This window comes from Bombina bombina, chromosome 8 (assembly GCF_027579735.1).
Source record: "Bombina bombina isolate aBomBom1 chromosome 8, aBomBom1.pri, whole genome shotgun sequence".
Classification (NCBI taxonomy): Eukaryota; Metazoa; Chordata; class Amphibia; order Anura; family Bombinatoridae; genus Bombina; species Bombina bombina.
Window position 1 is genome coordinate 243,903,445 of NC_069506.1, and position 22,610 is coordinate 243,926,054.

Sequence of the window (22,610 nt, forward strand, 5' to 3'; positions counted from 1 at the left end):
CCTGAACATACTGCATTTCCTTTGCAGCCAGCTATGGCAAGATATAAATAAATCTGATCAAGCAATCACTGTGTATAATGTTGAAGGGTCACAAATCTAAGAACATACAGTATGTATTCTATCCACTCAAAGGATAGTGGAAATACCAGAAATTTCAGGATTGAATTTTAGGAAAAGCTGATAAATAACAAAACTACATTACAACAAAATATGCTACACATAGTTGAACAATTTATGAAGATTTTTACATAATTTCCCTTTAATACAGCTTTCTAAAAATGTGTATCTGTCTGCACTATAATGATCACCAGTGAAGAGTTTATGTTTCTCTGTAGTATACTCTAGGGACCTACTGTATCAGAGATTACTTTAATAAAATGATACTGACGGTTGACAGCAGGAGATAAGATTATCTCAGATCTCTAGAACCCCTGATTTTTTAAAGAAAGCAGAGTGTAAAGACAACAGCCAAAATTCACTTAGAATTCCAATAAATCTATATTTATAAAAAAAAAAAAAAAACTTTCAAATTACTCTGAAAATGCAAATCTGATTTGGAGATGTATCTAAAATGGTTAGCAAATAAGTTTATTTAGATAACACGTGGGTTGCAACTATAGGTGAAAGTAGTTAAGATCGTGTGTACAGAGAAGATAGAATAATATGTAAAAGAGGGATATAGAGGTGTGTGGGGGGGAGAGCAGAATTGAAAATAATAAACATTAACAAAAACAACATAGATAAAAAAAAAAACAATTACACATAAACACACACAGTTACATAAAGATGCACACAAATATGAAAACATGCACACAAACCCGTACACATTATGATATAAACATTCATACACACATAAAGAAACATATAAATATTTACTCAGACACACACCCATATATAAAGATTTACACAAATACACACATATATACAAATATACAGACACATGCTGACATACTGATGCATACACATAAATAATCATACACAAATATATAAGTACATACACACACAGATACTAACATGAGCACAAAAATAATCATACACATATATTCTCTTACATATGCATATATATTTGCACATACAACTATTTGCATACATTCACCCTTACATACTCACAAAAAAAGCCTATCCCATGCAATCACATATTTAAAAATATGTAAATATACACAAATACAAACATATACACAACTGCATGCATACACACAACCTCACATAAACATAAACAATTACACACACCATTGCTGCAGTAACAAAAGCATCCTGCTTATATCAGCCAAGATCATCAGAAATCCCACCAACCCAAACCGCACCTTCATCCCCAGATTCTGCTTCCATAATTGGTTGCTTGGCCAGTCATTTAAGTGACAAGCCCCTGCCCAGCTAGGTTTCTGATTGGATCCTCTGAGCTGCCAATCACCCTCCATCTGTCAGAAGCCCCATATGGTTTGCAGAAGGCTAGGGAAGTGTATGTGTGTATGTGTGTTACAGGGGGGTGAGGGACCAGAAGAGAGAGGAGGGGGTGACTGAGATACACCAGAGAGAGAGAGAGAGAGAGAGCAAGGGTGCATTGCCAGAGACTCCTAGAGCATAGTCCAGCTCTTCTGCATCTAGCTCTGCATCACCCTGCACATCTCCCACCACAAGGAGGAGGGAGGGAGGGGGGAAAAGGGTTAACCAGGAGAGAGAGAGGAGAAAACAAGAGAGAGAAAGCAGCAAAATAAAGAGGGAATAAGAAGAAGGACGACAGGAGACGGACTAGGAAAAAAAATGAAGGCACCACTTCAGAGGCTGAGCCTGTCCAGCTTGCTCATTGTGATGCTGACACAAGGTACTGGATATTTGGGTACCCCTGTACTCTGCCATCACATCCCTTTCCTTGCTTATGGATATAAAAGAGTAATTTGCCCCATAGAATGCATGCAGTATGGGATTTAGTGTTTAACAGATGAACATAGGTCGCATTGATTAATAATCTGATGCAAGTAGTTAACCCCTGGCTGCCAAGAAAGGATGCAATATGCTTTATGGGTTTTGGGATGCCCGTCTTCTGATTAATGTATAATCTTTACCCTGTGGTTTATCATCTGACCTACAAAATGCATACAATGTAGGACTAAGCAGTGAAAGGGGTTAACAGCGGAGTATTGCATAATAAGCTATTGGAAGTAATTAACCCATTACTTGCAGCTGTTTTTAGCAGCCCATTAAAATAATAATATGGGACTGGATGGAGGGCATGTAAAGGATGCTTGTTTATGTATCAGATGTTACAGCATACTACAAGTGATGGAAAAAGTTGAGGGGGTTAATAAATGATACAATCCCTTGTATGGTGTTGTTTGAAATATGTTTACAATTATAGATAACAATAAACTCTTTTATGGGGTTACTGGGTGCTTGGCGTTTGGCATTCTTGTGAAATACAGCTTAAAAATGTGTTTGGCTACTGAAGGGATGGCATTTCAGAAGGAGGGAATATTTTTTCCTAATAATGTTCAGCAGCATGCAAAATTCCTAAACTGCATGACTGAATCAATTCTTGTGGGATCGTTTGCATGATGCCCTAAAGACTTGGGGCATAGCTCATTAAATTCCTTAGGGGCTGAAATGGTTTTCAATACATAATTGCAGGTTCAGAGGTTGAAGAAATGAATAAATTATTGAATACAAGGATAAGGTTTTTGGTAGTAGGATGGGGTCTCTCTGCCAAATCTTACCACTTACCCAAGACATTCTGTTTGCTCCTTTTCTAAGGATTCTGCTCTGTCCTCTGCTTTGTTGTGTATGTCAATGAAAGGGTTAATACAGTACATGATTACAGATAGCTATGGAAATTAAAAGGTTGAATCAATGAAAAGATAAATAGGCAGAGGGTCTGTGTTGACCTTTGATCCCTTGCTGAGTCCCAAGCACGGGGACCAAGGGATATGCTGAGCTCTGTGCTCATGCAGCTGTGTATAGGACCTGCTGTGTACAGCATCTGTTATATAGAAATGTTTGGGAGCTATGAGAGTGAGTCACAGCAAACCATTAATGGCTGCTATATATGGAGGGACTTCCCCATCTGTGTGACTGTGAATGTGTTGATTTATAAGTATTTGCAAATCTATCTATCTATCTATCTATCTATCTATCTATCATCTATCTATCAATCTGTTTATCTTTATCTATCTATCTATCTTTCTATCTCACTATCTCAATCTATCTATCTGCCATCTATCTATCTATCTATCTATCTATCTATCTATCTATCTATCTATCTATCTATCTATCTAGTTCTATCTATCTCTATCCATCTATCTCTATCCATCTATCTATCTTTCTATCTAACTACCTTTCTATCGCGAACCATCCATCTATCTATCTATCTATCTATCTATCTAAATATCTCTATCCATCTGTCTATCTATATATCTATCTATCTCTATCAATCTAAATATCTATCATCTAGATGTGATTTCAATTCAAAATGTTAATGTGTACCATATTAGGAATATATAGCAACATATATTATTTGCATGTGCTGTTCTATCTATCATCTATCTATCTATCTTTTTTATCTATATTTATGAATTGATTTGTGCACGTGTATGTCATACTTATACAATAATATAGTTCACATAAATTTTATCAGATTACCATTCTGTCTAAAAAAGTAATTTTGTTTCCTCATTTATAGATTTATGTAATGTTCTTCTAGACAGGATTGAAAAGCAATAATTAACCCTTTGCTATTATCTAGTGTGGAGCACCAAACCTGAAGGGCATCTGTCTCTGAGGGCAAAGGCATGTCAGGGCATATGTTAACCCTTTCCTTGCTAGATAGAATGCAGTTCCAGGAGCACACAACCTCTGCTACAGGTCACCCATTCTTATCTAACTCTCTTAGTTCTGCTTTGCTATTTAATCATCACTAACTCTACAATCTAGCAAATTATTACTTAACCACAACAACTCATCAGAAATACAGAATGTTATACTTTATTAAACCTTGTTGAAAACATAGCAATTACAACAACTTTATTACAATCATGCCAGAACTGACTATGCAGATAAACTATGGAATTATCTACTAAATGACAAATTTGCTGCACATTCAATTCATCTATGTGTTTTGCAGTAGTCAGCATGTTGTTGAAATCTCCCAGGTGTAATCACAGAAGTGATCCAATGGGGCTGTCTTCATCAATATCCGCATCATTACAACAAGACCAATCGATTATTATGGATACAACTTTATATATATATATATATATATATATATATATATATATATATATGGCTCAAGCAGATTGGAATCTAATCCATTATATTCCAACAAAGCCCCTTTTACTTTTGTGGGAGCATCACAGAAATAGATTTTAGGAATATACAACCTTTCTCCACTGAATAAAATATAATCCTGACATTGTTACAACAGAGTATCTATCTATCTATCTATCTATCTATCTATCTATCTATCTATCTATCTATCTATCTATCATCTATATATTTTTCTTTCTTTCTTTCTTTCTTTCTTTCTTTATAAATATTTATAATCTAGATGCAAATTCAATTTGAAATGTTAATGTCTACCATATTGGGAATATATAGTAATATATATTGTTTGCATGTGTTGTTCTATCTATTTATCTATCTATGCATCTGTCCATCTATCTATTTTACTTTTTTTAAATTTACTGTTACTTTTTGTAAAATAATTAATCACTATACCAAGTAGTTCAATTCCAGTTATAGAAACATCTTGTATTGTGTAGCATATATGGCATATTATATGTATTATATAGAAATTGCAAGCTCTCTGAATGCTATAATGAGTAGGTTATATAGAATAATTTAATACAGGGAGAGTGTTTACATCTTTCATTGAATAAGTTATTTTTGTGCTTAACATTGGAAGTGCCTGGTATATGAGATCTTTTTTTATGCTAATGCATTTAACCTCCTGGCAATCAGACACAAGGCTCCCTGGACTTTTCCTTCCCTGCTGCGCTTTCATACTGTGGTTTGTACTTCAGCCGTATCGTGAGGCCTGGGAATGGACAGATACGCATGTAGATGTCATGCTCTCCTCTTGTCAGTGAACCCTCCCTCTTAAACCCTTTTATTGTCTTCCTTTTAAGTCCACTTACTCATGCTCACACCTTCTTTTGCTCTCTATTTCGCTAACTGTCTTTGCATGTTACTCCTATCGAACAAACTTATATTTGTAGATTACTTACGTACATTCCTTGCACACTGTCTTTCTCACCTTTCCTCATTATTGACCAGATTACAAGTGGAGCGGTATTTAAAGCTTACGCACGCAAGCTGACTCCGCTAGAAGTAAGCTTTTTGCGTGCATTGGGTAGCGATCATATTAGAAGATGAAAGTAAACTGTTTTCGCACAAGTGAGAACCCGATGCGTGTAAAAAGACAAACTTAACATGTTCCCCATAGAAGTTAATAGAGCAAAAGAAATTGAAAAAACCTAACACCCTACTCGCGCGCAAATATGTGTATATGTGTATATGTGTTTACATATGTGTTTATGTGTTTATATACTGTATGTATATATGTCTGAATATATATATATATGTATGTATATATATATATATATATATATATATATATACACACATATAAATACATAAGTTCACACGTATAAATATATATATATACACACATATAAATACATAAGTTCACACGTATAAATATATATATATATATACACACATATAAATACATAAGTTCACACATATAAATACATAAGTTCACACGTATAAATACATAAGTTCACACATATAAATACATAAGTTCACACATATAAATACATAAGTTCACACGTATAAATACATAAGTTCACACGTATAAATATATATATATATATATATATATATATATATATATATATATATATATGTATATGTATATTTATGTATCTCTATGTTAAAGCCCTTTGCCTGACTTTTTTTCTAACACCTGAGACCTTATATCTTTGAGCCCTTATAACTGCAATATTTTTTTTTAAATATTTTACTATTAGATGGTGTTATTATGAGTGTAACTGTACTTTGTAATGTATTTTTGATGTGTTTTGTGACACTTTTTTGTTTCGTGAAAAAGTTAACCAGAGTTCTGAGGATGCAATATTGCGATGTTCGTTAACTTCAATTGCGCACAAGCGATCGCGTTTACTTTCAAACGGGTAATACGAGTGAAAAAACAGACGCACAAACAGTTAAACCCCTTTTTGCTTGCGTGTAACTGTTATTACTCCACTGGTAATCTGGCCCTATATGAGATTTCATTGTACTATCTGCTAGTTAATTGTCACTGACTATTCCAAACATCAATGCAATGCCTTTTTATTAAATGACCATTAAATACAGTAGAATTGCATAATTAACACGTGAATAATAAAAAGATAATGAAGTAGCATTTACTCTGAATTTCAAATCATGAATAGATTTTTTTTATAAAACAAAAAAATATTTTCCCCCATTTGGTGGCCCCATGTGTCATGTGACATCCATCAGCCAATAAGAAACTATTATATGTATGCACTGTGAACTTGAACACATGCTCAGAGGGAGCTGGTGTATCTGAAAGTGCGCATATATAAAAAGACTGTGCAAACTTGATAATAAAAGTAAATTGGAAAGTCTCTTAAAACTGCATGTTTATTCTGAATCATGAAAGCTTAATTTTGACTTTAGTGTCCTTTTAAGGAAAATTAAACTAAACAAAAAGGTTTAACACAATAAAAATAAAAGCTTTCATTAATTATTTTTTCCCCTGCAATTTAAAACTTATTTGTGTACTTTCACTACCCCCAGAGGCTGGAGTGCATTCTGTTGAATCTAGAACCCTTAAATTCCTACATTCTGCACAGTGATTGCTTGATATGTAAAGGAACTTACAAATGTGATCTTTTATGCATATTTATATGCAAATGGTTTTCAATACAGTACTTCATTTCTGTCCCCATTAATACCTGTCCCTTTATAGTGCTTTTTCCCATTATTTAGCTAGAACCAAAACATCTCAATATAGAAAATGTTAAAACCCAATGTTGTTTCAAGCAGTAATGTCAAGACCATAACAACGTTACAAAGTACAAGGTATGTTAGAGCACTATCCCTAACACTGAAGCTTATAAACTCAAAATGTTACACGTGCACACTCCTGAGCTTTTTTTCTAGAAAATATACCAAGAGAACTAAAAAAAATTGATAATAGAAGTAAATTAAAAAGGGGTTTAAAAATGCAATCTCTATATTTGAATCATAAAAAAAAATGTTTTTGGTTTCATGCCCCTTTAAGGAAAAAGTGTTGTTTTTACACTGCCTCAACGAGGGGGGACTTTTCATATGATTGCATGATCAGTGTATGAACTTATTTGTGTTTGTTCCTGATTGGCCTAAATAATAAAGGTACGGTAAACATGGGGTTTTATGTCTCTTTAATTACTGATATATACTATGCATATATAAAGATCATAATGTCCCTTTAATGTCCATCATTTAGAAACAATTTATTTATTTGTGATAGATCTACTTAAATTAGATTTACTATCCCTCAAGTACTTTTATTTTGTAACTTTCTAGTGAAAATCCTCTTAGCTCTCATATCCCAAGATCTTGCTAACCTTATTATAATCAACTCTCCAAGACAGACGATACCACTCACATTTCCTCTTGCTTCAAACAAGCACTAATCACACCCAAGTATAAAAAGAAACCCTCTTACCTTAGAGCCTGTGGATTATAAGAGTGGGATTAGAGTGATGGTAAATCCGAGTATTTAAAGGGACAGTATACTGAAAAATTGTTTTTCCCTTAATGTGTTTGCAATTGCCTTTTTTACCAACTGCAGAGTAAAAAAAATGTATGAAAATGAGCTTTTTAAGGTTTTTTTGTGTATATTAAAGCTTTGATTTTGTGTTTTGAAGCCACAACCTAATTAAATGGGTTGAGCTTGTAGGTATAATCAGACCTCATTACTGTATCACATTGTTTACATATATATGCTTCTTTATCTTATATCTGTCCATAAAACAATCACCAGTACTTGGAGAGAACAATGGAAAATCAAAATGTTATTGCCTTATCTCTGCTATATACTGGGAGTGTAATTTCTTCTGCTGGCTGTGTTTACAAAGCTTATCTATAGCTTGGACCTGCGGCCACAAACTTTCAGAATAGGTGGGGATACCACATGCTAAATCAGCTATTTCAAATGCCAATATAAGGGTAAAGGAGCTACTTGTAAACAATTTAATACACTTCAGCAGGTAAAGTGGATCATTGGGAACAAATTAAAGGGGAGAAGAATTTTGAGTAAACTGTCCCTTTAACAAACACTAGGATTTACCATCACTAAAAATAAAGTGCCGTTTAAGTCATCAGTTATTAAAAAAAAGGTGCTAAACTCACCCTGACTATGCCGCTGCACCTCACTAAACTCAGCGACTCCGACTGCCCATGGCACATCGTTCTTTTACCAATGAGGTGACGTTTGCACCTCTAAACCAATAACCATTCGAGCATTCAGAAAACTGTCAGCTGACATGCACAGTTATTGGTTTAGAGGTGCAAACGTCACCTCATTGAAGGAAAGCGATGTGCCGTGGGCGGCCAGAGCCACTGAGTTTAGCAAGATGCAGCAGCACAGAAAGGGGGTGAGTTTAGTACCCTTTTTAATAATTGAGGACTTAAACTCCACTTTATTTTTAGTGATGGAAAATCCAAGCGTTTGTTAAATGCTCAGATTTACCATCACTTGAATGTTCTCCTCAAATTTGCTACTGTCTGATGGCCCCTTCCATTATTCCAGTATTGCAACTACTATACCATGCCTATTACTCTGAATACCCATCTATGACCCCCCAGTCCATTATTTATATAGCTTGATTTGCGTGCTGTACCACTACTCATAATGAGTGTTCACCACAGATGTCACTTTTATTCTAAATGTGCTTTATCATCTTGACTGAGTCTTTCTCTCTCCTGGGATTTGACTTTCAAATTTCACTAATATTTCTCATAGAGGGAAGACAGCTCATTATAACCTGATGATTCATTTTACATTTTAATAATTACTTGTTGTCAGGATACTTAAGCAAAGGGCAGAAACAGCTTGGGTCTAAGATGGAACATGTGAAGGGTCAACAGACATCCAGCTAGGACCAAACCTGGTCACTTTATATGTAAAAATATCCACCCTGACTGCCTGGTTCCTACTGTTGTGGTGTCTCATTGTACAAAGAACTAAGGAACAATTAATTAGTGTGAATTGGAATGGATTAAGGGGGTGAAACTTACTAAAGCAGCAGAGAGGGACAGCATTGTAGAATGTCAGATGGGATTTCTGGAAAAATATCTGCAAAAATGTACCTTTTTTTTATATATATAAATCTGAAATGGATTTAGTGGATACAGGGATGGTGCCAAATTTGACAATAATCCCCTAAAACTATACTCAAAAATGCCCATGTGAGTATCTGTACTATAATACTATGTGTAAAATAATATTAATTAAAGGGATATTCCGGTCAAAATTTAAATGCACATAGATGAATTACATCTTTGAATAGAAACATATTTACATTATACATGTACTGGAACAAATGTCTCTAGTAAAAGTTATCACTGTTTTAGTGTTAGCATTTTTCTCTGCACGTGCATGTGAAGCATAGCTAGATATTTTCAGTGCATCAGTATTTTAAATACTGCAGCTGCTCAGAGTGCCAGTGAGGCTTGTATCATGTCAGCAATTAACAAATTGCATCATTACTAGATGATACTAGCATCTTAGGCTCTCTGTGCAAGTGCTGTGTTTAAAATGCTGGTACACGGTGCATACTTAAATACACTTTTGAAACAGCTATAGCTTTTACTAGAAGCATTTTTGCTAATACATGTATACTGCAAAATGCTTCTATTCAAAACTGAAATCCACTCACATCCATTCCGATTTTGGCTGGATTGTCCCTTTAAGTCTTAATTCATATATTTTTTCATGCTGCGACTAATCTCTATGTCATATCTGCAGCACATAAGCCTTTGTTTTTAGCTTTGTGATATACCTACTGCACTGCAAAAAAAATAAAAATAAAGGTTGATATTCTGCAGGGTATATAGAAGACTTTTATGGCAGTGGGTATAAAAGCATCCCATTAGTATGGGTGCCAGTGTGCACATTTACCATAAAGTCTGTGTTACACTATATTCACACTGGTGTTAGCTGTTGTTTTGTACCATGCCAAGCAGCGCTGTTCATAATCATTATGTTAAGCCGCAGTATGGTGGCAGTTGTAATTCCCCAGATGCACTTTAGGAGCACAGAAGTGTAGTGACAATAGATTTATTTTGTATACCACCTTGGGCACTAATGCAATAGGTATGCCAAAGCTGCCCTATAATACATCTTGGAAAAGCTGTGATATCTTTCTATGTATCATCTATAGCTAACAGACATCTAATATGCAACATGATAGCAACAGAAAGCAGTGTCACATGGTGCTAACAGCAGGCCCTAGGACTTTACTCAGAGACATGTTGCATATTTGTAAGTGTGTTTGCTTTAATCTGCATTACATTTTTCATGCATATTCAATAAGGAATGCAGGGAAAATGTGCAGCCTGATATTCATGCAAATGGCAGCAAGTTTTTAAGCAGTGCTTGAAAAAAACAAGCAGTCCTTTCAAGTAGCACTTGAAAAAAAAAGAAAGCAGGGAAATCTTGATGTTTATATTTTAACCTCTCTTTTTTAAATGTTTTCTGTAGCTTATGTGTGTGCCTAGATACATACAAATAATTAAATTCAAAAATCAATTGATACATTTTACATATACAGGTAGTATTTTCTGCACTGTTGTATGTGTCTGTTTCCACCATTACGTACAATAGTACTCACCACCAAGTATATAGCGAAGATTTACAGCGAGAATAGAAGCATGTTTTTTTTCTCGCTTGTTGAATAGCCTTCAAAGTCAATATGACTGCCCAATGCCTGGCATATTGTAAGTACATATATTTTTTCTGCAGCATTGTACGCATTAGCCAATGAACAGGCTCGACCAATTGATTTTAAATACTGGCTTGATTTTTCTCAACTAGATTTTGCTGCATTTTTTTTTTTTAAGGGCCATAGTTAACTTTTGTGTTTTGAATGAGATTTAAGCTGGCCATATCTTGTAAGGTCTAAAAAGAGTAAGTGGATAATAAATAGGAATTGGTCAAATAATTCTATATATTAACATTTAAAAAAAGAAGTAATACATATTAGGAGTTTACTCTTGTGAACATAGCCATTGAAACCAGAGTAGTTATCATAAATCAATAACTTGCCTTGCATCATGATTATTGTTACACCTATATAATGTTGTCTACGGCATTTTCCCATCAAAGATGATAGTTTTTTTCTGGTTACATTTTTGGAGAAGATACATTTTGGTCTAGATCCATTAACTGGCTACTCTGTATGTCTTTCACAATAGAGTCTGGTACACGACTCTCAGAAGCTCCTTCTACACAATGCTCACAGCAGAATATTTCCTAGAAGTTTAAAACCTTTGTTTCTTTAACCAGTCTTTGTATTCAATCATTCTGTAAACTGTGCTTCCCTTACCTGAAACATTTTCACAATTAGCCCTATTCTGAAACAAGACACAATTAAAATTAAAAATCACTCACTCATCGTGTCCTTCCTTGACTGAAATCCTTTCTTAATTGGCTGTCTCATCATTCATCATCTGCAGCTCTACTGTTCCAGTCTCATTGCTCTTTCCTCATATCCTGAGTTTTCAGACTCAGAATAAAAATAAAAATCATTCATACTACAGGTAAAGACTACTTGTGTATGCTAAAGTATTTCCCTCACTGTTCCCTCCAATATCTGGCTGAATGTTCCAAATAGTCACTGTCAACTGCGTCAGTGGATCTTTCCTTTCAAGACTTATATATATTATTTGTAAAGACAAATTAAAATAACTTTTTAATTCTTTCCCCCAACCTCTCCTCCTTTAAAAGCTCCCTAAAGACCTTCTTGTTCAGGGAAGCCTATCACCAAATCAGTAACTAATGAATTCCACTTGCCTAATAGTTGCCCTCATCTAACTCCACACTAACATCATTCCCACCTTTGCAGTCTCCAAATCCTGTTCCTCATCCTCCTTCCCATTTAGATTAAAAGTTCCCATGGGAACAGGGCTCCCAATTCCCCCTGTATTTGTTTGTTACATTTTGTCTGGTGTCTCATATTGTACTGTCCTTTTATCTTTGTTACCCATGGACAGCGCTGCAGAATCTGTTGGCGCTTTATAAATAAAGAATAATAATAATAACTATTAAATAAAGAGTTAATTGTAATGTGTCTATCTTTCTCTGCAGTAGTTATAAGGTCAACAATAATGCTGAATTATTCTCATTTTTAACTGCTTATAAAATTGCTATAACATTTTGTTGGATGAATCTAATACTCATGACATGCTGCAAATGCATCAGGTCAGCAATAGTCATTACAGTCTCATACTAACAAATACTCTAAAGTGTATTCCTAATAAATAAGCACCTCCTGTCCCTGGCTCACTTCACAAATACACTGGCAAGCATGTATTCTCACCAAGGGAAACCTTATTACAGTAATGGAATCATTTATAAAATCATTGGAGCCCTTTCAGTCATCTAGTTAACATATTCTTAAAGGGATATTCTGAGGCAATTTGTGTAATCTAATTTGTTAGTTCATATTATTTTTGCATTACCAGCTTAAACCTTTAGAGGCTGGTCACAATCTTGTGCTTGTCTTCAGCAGATATCAATTGCTGAACTTCAGCTGGTATTGTCAGTGTATTCCCAGTGATCACAATCCTAAAAAGGCTTTGTCTGTTAATACCACCTGAAATCGTTATCTTAACACTAAATTATTACCTTCATCATTAATCACCCAATTTCATGATAAAAAAACGTTATTCACATAAATAACAACAACTAAATTGCAATTAGTGGTTATATTGCGAGTTAAAGGGCCTGTTTATTGATTTATTTGATGTTAACACATGAAATGTGTATAATTAACCTGTGGAATTCCAAAGCCATTGAGGGTATTTAAAGGGGGCATTATTGATATAGTGGGAAACATAGAAACATAAATATTGACGGCAGATAAGAGCCATAGGCCCAGCAAGTCTGTCCGATATCCTAAAAGTATAATTTATCTAGTTTGTAGGATAACCTTATGTTTATCACAGGTATTCTTAAAGTCCCCCACAGTTTTTGTAATTACTACCTCTTGTGAAAAGTTTATTCCATGAATCAATCACCTTTTCTATAAAGAAGTGCTTCCTCAAACTACTCCTGAATCTACTACCCTTCAGCTTGAGATCATGACCCCTTGATAGAAACATAAATATTGATGGCAGATAAGAGCCACAGGCCCAGCATTTGCATTTGTTCGTTTTTTGATTTTGCTAATTTTTATAAGCGTTTATTGGAAAGTGTTTTTTAACTTAAGTTGATTGAGCAAGTAGTATTTGAATCTGCTTGAAGGCGTTGCTTTCTAACGCCAGCTAAATGGCAGGGTCAGCGCATTTTCCACATGCACAAAACTAACGTTACATTTGAAAAAAAATGGGGTAAGTTGAAAAGTGTTGGCTGTGGTTATTAAGTGCAATTAGATGTTGAAATCCATAAGTAAATATGGAGAATTTGGATTGTGATTAGAAAAAACTGCCTGGCACATGTTAAGTATATAGGGCCATTTTGTACTGAAACAATAAAATGTGCTGCCAATAAACACTGGATGACTGATTGTGATTGTTTTGATATTGAAGGCAGATTATCAAATGATAGATTATTACTGACCCCATAGTTGGCTAGGGTTAGTAATAAAAATACAATTTGGTATTGGAATAATTTCCCTAAAATACAGAATGTTGGAACCTATGATGCTATAGGTATTTTTACAGGTAATAAATAGTTGAGTTTGTTTTAATATAAGTTTATTTTAATGGAAAAATAAATGTCAGCACATAATAAATATTTAATTTGATTCAATAACTACAATGCTGTTCCGGTTCATCTGCCAATGTATCTTTACTACATTATGAGTTCTCCCAAACTGAAGGCTAGATTATGAGTGGAGCGCTATTTATTGCTCCCGCTTGCGTGCTATTTTTGCAAGCCGGGTACCATGCATATTGCAAGTTGAAAGTAAAAGTTTTCGCTTGCGAGCTATCCCAACCCATGCAATAAGCTGGGTAGAATATCGCAACTGAGTTAACGAATTCCACCATAGATTTCAATGGAACAAGAAAAAAAACAAAAAACAACTAACACCCTTACTGACGTGTAAACTGACGTATGTTCTCAAGTGCGTTAACCCGGCATGAAATATTAATATTTCCCATTCCAATGTTCTTTAGATAGAAGAATTTGTTCTATTTACTACTTATAACATATTACCCTATGTAAAGAACATTGGAATGTAAGATATTTAAAGTACAAAGACCATTATTAAATATGAATATTGCAGAAATATGATTTTTCATGTTTTTAGCTACTTGGCTGCAAAGGGCTCCAATACACACACACACATATATATATATATATATATATATATCTACATATGTAAACATGTATTTATGTGTTTATATGTGTATATTTGCCTGTAAATACATATATTCACATATATATATATATATATATATATATATATATATGTATCTCTATGTTAAAGCCCTTTGCCTGCCTTTTTTTTAACACCTGAAACCTCATATCTCTGAGCCCTTATCATCTAATAAATATGATTTAAAAAAAATAATTCATAAAAAAGTTATATTATTATGATTGTTACTATACTTTTTAATTTATTTTGTGCAACTTTTTATTTGAGCATAACATTTAACCAGAGCTCTGAAGTCACGCTAACCCAACATGCTTCAAATTCAATTGCACTCGAGCGAACACGTTTACTTTCAGCTTGTAACACCCGCAATAAACCCCTTAACACCTGAGCGAAACAGTTAGTGCGTCACTTGTTATCTACCCTTGAGTGAGTACTTACCTTCTAATATGACTATTATTGACAAATATGGTTTAATTATCTTACTACTATATAGCATGTAACGTTAGTAAGCCTAGACTTACAGTCTTTTACTGCACAGCTGAAATCAGAAAATTGATCTTGATTTTATAATGGAACAAATTTTGTTATGTTTTGAGACACTGGATAGCTATAGTTAAATGAATTGAGAAGTGATAAAAATACAGTATAGACCATTTTATTTGCACTAGGGTCTTAGTGTTTATGTTTCTTTCTGTATCTATTTAAAGGGACAGTACATTACACAGACATACCATATCATTTTAAGAAACTTTCCAATGTAATTATATTATCTAATTTGCTTTGTATCCTTTGTTGTAATTTATACCTATGTAGACTCAGGAGCAGCAATGCACTACTGGGAGCTAGCAGCTGATTGGTGGCTGCACATATTTGCCTCTTTTAATTGGCTCACCAATGTGTTCAGCTAACCTCTAGTAGTGCACTGCTGCTCTTTCATCAATAGACACTATGGGGCATATTTATCAAGCTCTATATGGAGCTTGAGGCCCCTTGTTTCCGGCGAGTCCTCAGGCTCACTGGAAACAGAAGTTATGAAGCAGCGATCTAAAGACCGCTGCTCCATAACTTATCCGCCTGCTCTGAGGCTGCGGACAGAAATCAACCCAATCAAATACAATCGGGTTGATTGACACCCCCTGCTTGCGGCCGATTGTCCGCAAATCTGCAGGGGGCGGCATTGCACCAGCAAATCACAAGAACTGCTGGTCAGTGGTGTATTATGGCCTAGGTCGACAAGGCCGGTGCCTAGGGCAGCAGATTTGAGAGGCACAGCACATCTGTCCTATCCTCCATCTAAAAGCCAGCACACAGTACAGTCATCGATAAAGTGCAGACTTTTACAGAGAAGAAAAGGCACATGCGCTGATTAAGGTCACTCTTTACAGGCAGTGCTCCTTTAAACCGTTACTTAATTTAGAGCCGCCAACATTTTTGCAGTGGAAGCGTTCTTGGTGAGAAACTTGACCGGGGATATGCTTACAAGGTGAGGCTGGAGGAGAAGGCCTTGTGCCGATATGCTGCCTCCCCTTATTATACGTGGTGGGTCTGCAAGTGCAGTGCCTATTGCAGATCTTAGCAGCTAACAGACTGGACGTGTCTGTGCACTGCTTAGATCAGCTTGTGATGTCTAATTATAAACTCTCAGTGCTAATGTATGTTAGCTACTAATAGCTATCTTTCTCTGCATTCATGAACCCATGGAGTAAATAGTAGATGGACACTTAAAAAGTTTTCATTACTTGAATGATGGTAATTAATGTATGTTGTTGCATGTAAAGGGCAGTGATTGTTTCAAAGTGTGTTCTTCTTTCCCTCCCTTCCTCTCTCCCTTTTTTCCCTTTCTCCCTCCCTTCCTCCCTCAACTCACGCTCTCCCTCCCTCAACTCACTCCCTTCTTTCTCTCAACTCCCTCCCTTGCTCCCTTCTTTTACTCCTTTCTTTCCCTCACCACTTTTCTCTTCTCTCTCCCTCCCTTCCTGCTTTCCTTTCCCTCCCTTGTTTCCCCTCCCCTTCTTTTCTCTCGCTTCTCTCAGGGATAAAATGGTATGAGATGCATGCAATTCAACCCACCTGTATGCAAGTGTTTTGCTAGCCCATTTTATTTTAAATTGTTACGAAAAGTGGAAAAAAGGCCTAAAACCTTTAATGGGGGGGGGGGGGGGGGCAGAATTTGGAGTGCCTAGGGCAGCACTAAACAAAAATACACCACTGCTGCTGGTGCAATGATAAATGCCGACAGCGTATGCATTTATCGATGTGCTGCGGACATGATACACTACTTTGTATCATGTCCGCTCGCACATTGATAAATATACCCCCTAGAGAATTAATCAAATTTGATAATACAAGTAAAATGAAAAGTTGTTGAAAATTGCATGTTCTATGTAAATCATGAGAGAAAAATGTTTGGTTTTACACAGGAGTTCAGTTTTAAAGGGACATAAAACACCTTAGTTACCAAACTAGTTTTGTTGTATTGCAATATATTAACATAATAGCCAAGTGTGAACATTTTCTGAAGACTTTTTTTGTTTGTTGTAACTCTTTTTCAATGTCCAAAGTCTCCTCACCACAGCTTTCCACAGTATGTTTTGTTTGGAAAGCTTGCATTATGTTACAGCATTTTATCTTATCACCTCTCTTGCGGAGGCTAATTATTGATTAATGTTGGGTTAAGCTTGTGAAGACTGCAGTGAGCACACTTCTCAGAATTGGAAAACCCATATCATAAAGATTAAAGTTTTTTTATTATCAATAATTAAATACTTTGTTACAATCGCAGTTTTTTTTTGTGTTTATTTTCATCAAGGTATATTACAGACTAAAATGTTCAAAGAAAATCTGCCCTAAATAGTAAACACTACTAGTAATAATACATATTTGAGCTGTAATTTTAATGTAATGTATGACTTTAAATAATGCTTTTTATGCTTAGAAATTGCATAAGATTTGAAACATATTTAAAGGGACATTAAACACTAAATAAATGCTAGATAGAATGATGCATTCAAAGAAATGATTAGTCTGAGAAAAACATGTAGATTTATTTTTAAAGTTGTATCAGCTGATTTAATATTGACAAAACAAGTGCAAAGTTTTAGTGTCTATAAAACAATGGGAGCTGCCATGTTGTAACTTAGGTTACCTTCTCTGCTGTGGCCAATTAGGGACAGTTATAAATAGGCTACTAGATTCTGCAGCCAATGGCTGTGTGGAATATAACTGTGTTCTGCACTTCCATTTCTAACAGGAACTGAACAACTCAGAGTCACCATTTCAGAATGGAATTAAAAATAAATAATGAAAGTATATTGCAGATATTTATATGATTTATCATTTTATATTATAATCTCAGTGTTTAAGTTCCATTACATACACCTTTTAAAGAAACATTTGTAAGTTGATTTCTTAACATTTTCATAAAATGTGTATTTATTTATGTTTCTCCATAAATAGCACGCAACCATTGAGTACCACTGAAATGCAAAAAGCAGCCAATCAATAACATGAAAATGATGATACATCACAGTGATTTTAATCCCTTGTCTGCAAGTGAGTACTCAATGTATTGACAAGCAATTTCCCTATTATATCACTGGCCTAATGCAGTGCTCTGCAAGTTGGCATCCAACTCCCAATCTTTATCCCTAAGCTTTTCTAATGTCCTTTTAAGCCCAACCACTAAATATATCCCCACCTGTTACCTACCTGAGTCAGTATAGCTCCCAGCTTCAATTTGTTGATATTAGAATTAACTGAGACATTATGACCAAGCTCAGTCTTTAATGGCACTGCTAGAGTACAGTCAGAAAATAAATAGCGCACTGCAAATGTATTCAATTATACATTAAGATAGAACACAACAGTTTGAATTTTTTTTAAATTCCACCATGACTTTTGCTACGGTAAATGTCTAACTTTATATTCTGCAGCAGCCACAGGATATATCCTGAAAACTGCTTAATTGAGTGTGTCATATTCTGCCAATTGCACATCTATATGGCTCTCCTTTTGTATCACCATACACTTCACTGCTGACTCACACATTATACCCAGCAACTTGTCTTGTTTATTGCATTTTGCTGATGAAACTGTTAGTGAACACTATTATCTAGAGGTGTACTGATGATTGCAAACTGTTCTTTCCAAAAAATGGTCTCAGGTTAACGCATTACAAAAATGCATTTTGCTTTTTTTGAGATAGATTTTCATTCCTACAACTGATATATTTTTTATGCACAATTGCTTTTTCTTTCAGGAATATTACTAGTTAGAAGACTGTAATCCAAGATCTGCTCTATTATAATTAGGTATGACGCATCTTCCTGTTTTGCTCAGCTATATTTATCACATTGCATATGCAAATGGGAAACCTCATTACGCCGTGCGTGTATTTTCATGTCATTCGCAAATACCTGTTTCTCTATATAGGATTATGTTTTTGATGTATTTCAGTAGACTGTATAATATAAACCTATACACAAAAAAAAGATATAAAACTTCAGTGATCAATACACAGCCAAGAGTGGCAAAACATAAAATATTTATATACAAGGATAGATAGATACATATACATTCTTGATATAATATATATATATATATATATATATATATATATATATATATATATATATATATATATATATATATATATATATATATATATATATACTCAACCTCAAACAGATGCACAGCATCACTGGATAGGTACAAAATGTTACAGTATTACAACATTCAGTGTTTTTTTTTTATTCGATATAGACTGTATGGCAAAATCATTTTTTATACAGAACTATTTAGGGACATAACACAAATCATGTTTACGACACTAGATAGATACAAAGCAAAGTATGTATACTAAGCTAAGTTTAGATACATAGCTGAAAATAAATACTAAGCCAAAGACAGCCTCAAGATATGGGAGAGGTACATAGCCCTGGATAGATGCAAGCCTAGAAGAAAATAAATAGTATAAATTGCTTAATCCAGAACTGATGCACAGCACAGGATAGAACATAAATTAGTTAGGGAAAATACTGTATATCTGTACAAGCCTAGGATAAATAAAGATGCAAAGGTATGGGTATGCCATGCCTAAGTCAGACAGAGCACAGATACAGGTGTACAGTTTATGATATGTAGACAGTAGTGATGTCGCGGACATAAAATTTTGCGTCGGCGAACGTGAATTTCCGCAAATGTTCGGTGAACGGGCGAACCGCCATAGACTTCAATAGGCAGGCGATTTTTAAAACCCACAGGGACTCTTTCTGGCCACAATAGTGATGGAAAAGTTGTTTCAAGGGGGCTAACACCTGGACTGTGGCATGCCGGAGGGGGATCCATGGCAAAACTCCTATGGAAAATTACATAGTTGATGCAGAGTCTGGTTTTAATCCATAAAGGGCATAAATCACCTAACATTCCTAAATTGTTTGGAATAACGTGCTTTAAAACATCAGGTATGATGTTGTATCGATCAGGTAGTGTAAGGGTTACGTCCGCTTCACAGTGACAGACCAAACTCCCCGTTTAACGCACCGCAAACAGTCCATTTGCACAACCGCAAACTCCCCATTTGCACAAGGTTGGATACCAAGCTAGCCATGTCCCGTTCCTTGTCCTCACTGATGTCATTGAAGGTCTCTTCCTCCACCCAGCCACGTACAACACCAAGGGTCCCCGAAAGGTGACAACAAGCCCCCTGGGACGCCTGCTGTGTTTGGTCTTCCACCTCCTCAAAGCCACCTTCCTCCTCTGACTCCTCTTCTTCAGACTCCTCTCTCTGCGTTGCCTCTCTCTGCATTATTATAAGGTGTGTTAAGTAGTACTATTCCTATCAGTTTAATCCCTGTTACGTCCCCTATCAGGGGACGTGTATATGGCATCGATTTTAGGAACCGGGAGATGGAAAAATATACTTGGTCGGTCCTCCTACTTCAAATTTGGGGCACTGCGCGTGCAATCTAATGTGCCACCAGATAGGAGTGGTGTGTTAAGTAGTACTATTCTTATCAGTTTAATCCCTGTTACGTTACTATTATTTCACAGTCAAAAAAGCGTTGTTTTTTTTTAAATGTACACTACTGTTACCCAACATATGAGTTGCACTGGGGTGACACTGTGCCCTGGCAAGCACTGAAACGCACACATGTAAAGGAAACTGACTGCTATTATTTCACAGTCATAAAAGTGTTGTTTTTTTTTTTAAATGTACACTACTGTTACACCAGATATGAGTGGTGGCACTGGGCAAGTGTGCACAGTATACGCTGTGAGACTGACACACACTCTGGCAGGCAGGAAACTGCAATTAGATTACACCGGAAAAAAAAAGCAGACTGATGTTCTAGCCCTAAAAAGGGCTTTTTGGGGTGCTGTCCTTACAGCAGAGATCAGATGAGTCCTTCAGGACTATAGTGGACACTGAATACACTAGCCTAGCTATCGATTTCCCTATTAAATCAGCAGCAGCTACACTGTCCCTCCTCTCACTAAGAATGCAGCTTCCGAATGAATCTAAAATGAATGCTGTCCAGGAGGTGGGAGGGTCTGGGAGGGAGGGTCTGCTGCTGATTGGCTGGAATGTGTCTGCTGACTGTGAGGTACAGGGTCAAAGTTTACTCAATGATGACGAATAGGGGGCGGACCGAACATCGCATATGTTCGCCCGCCGCGGCGAACGCGAACAAGCTATGTTTGCCGGGAACTATTCGCCAGCAAACTATTTGCGACATCACTAGTAGACAGTATAGGACAGTTACTGAGCACAAATACAGGTATATAGTACATGATATACAGACAGCACAGGGCAGTTACAGAGCACAGATACAGGTGTATAGTACATGATATACAGACAGCACAGGGCAGTTACAGAGCACAGATACAGGTGTATAGTACATGATATACAGATACAGGTGTATAGTACATGATATATAGACAGCACAGGGCAGTTACAGAGCACAGATACAGGTGTATAGTACATGATATACAGATACAGGTGTATAGTACATGATATATAGACAGCACAGGGCAGTTACAGAGCACAGATACAGGTGTATATTACATGATATATAGACAGCACAGGGCAGTTACAGAGCACAGATACAGGTGTACAGTACATGATATATAGACTACACAGGACAGTTACAGAGCACAGATACAGGTGTATATTACATGATATACAGGGAGTGCAGAATTATTAGGCAAATGAGTATTTTGACCACATCATCCTCTTTATGCATGTTATATATAGACTCGAAAGCCTACTACCAATTAAGCATATTAGGTGATGTGCATCTCTGTAATGAGAAGGGGTGTAGTCTAATGACATCAACACCCTATATCAGGTGTGCATAATTATTAGGCAACTTCCTTTCCTTTGGCAAAATGGGTCAAAAGAAGGACTTGACAGGCTCAGAAAAGTCAAAAATAGTGAGATATCTTGCAGAGGGATGCAGCACTCTTAAAATTCCAAAGCTTCTGAAGTGTGATCATCGAACAATCAAGCGTTTCATTCAAAATAGTCAACAGGGTCGCAAGAAGCGTGTGGAAAAACCAAGGCGCAAAATAACTGCCCATGAACTGAGAAAAGTCAAGCGTGCACCTGCCACCAGTTTGGCCATATTTCAGAGCTGCAACATCACTGGAGTGCCCAAAAGCACAAGGTGTGCAATACTCAGAGACATGGCCAAGGTAAGAAAGGCTGAAAGACGACCACCACTGAACAAGACACACAAGCTGAAACGTCAAGACTGGGCCAAGAAATATCTCAAGACTGATTTTTCTAAGGTTTTATGGACTGATGAAATGAGAGTGAGTCTTGATGGGCCAGATGGATGGGCCCGTGGCTGGATTGGTAAAGGGCAGAGAGCTCCAGTCCGACTCAGACGCCAGCAAGGTGGAGTACTGGTTTGGGCTGGTATCATCAAAGATGAGCTTGTGGGGCCTTTTCGGGTTGAGGATGGAGTCAAGTTCAACTCCCAGTCCTACTGCCAGTTTCTG

General features: G+C 36.0%; 1 protein-coding gene across 1 annotated transcript in view; it reads left to right on the top strand.

Moving 5' to 3' along the window:
• The first annotated feature begins 1,523 nt into the window (after window positions 1-1,523).
• IGLON5 (IgLON family member 5) overlaps window positions 1,524-22,610 on the top strand; it is a 658,759-nt gene continuing 637,672 nt past the window's right edge. Inside the window, exon 1 of the mRNA XM_053691231.1 lies at window positions 1,524-1,822. Within this exon, the coding sequence (XP_053547206.1) occupies window positions 1,762-1,822 (61 nt within the window). The 5' untranslated portion in view covers window positions 1,524-1,761. The remainder of the gene's footprint in view (window positions 1,823-22,610) is intronic.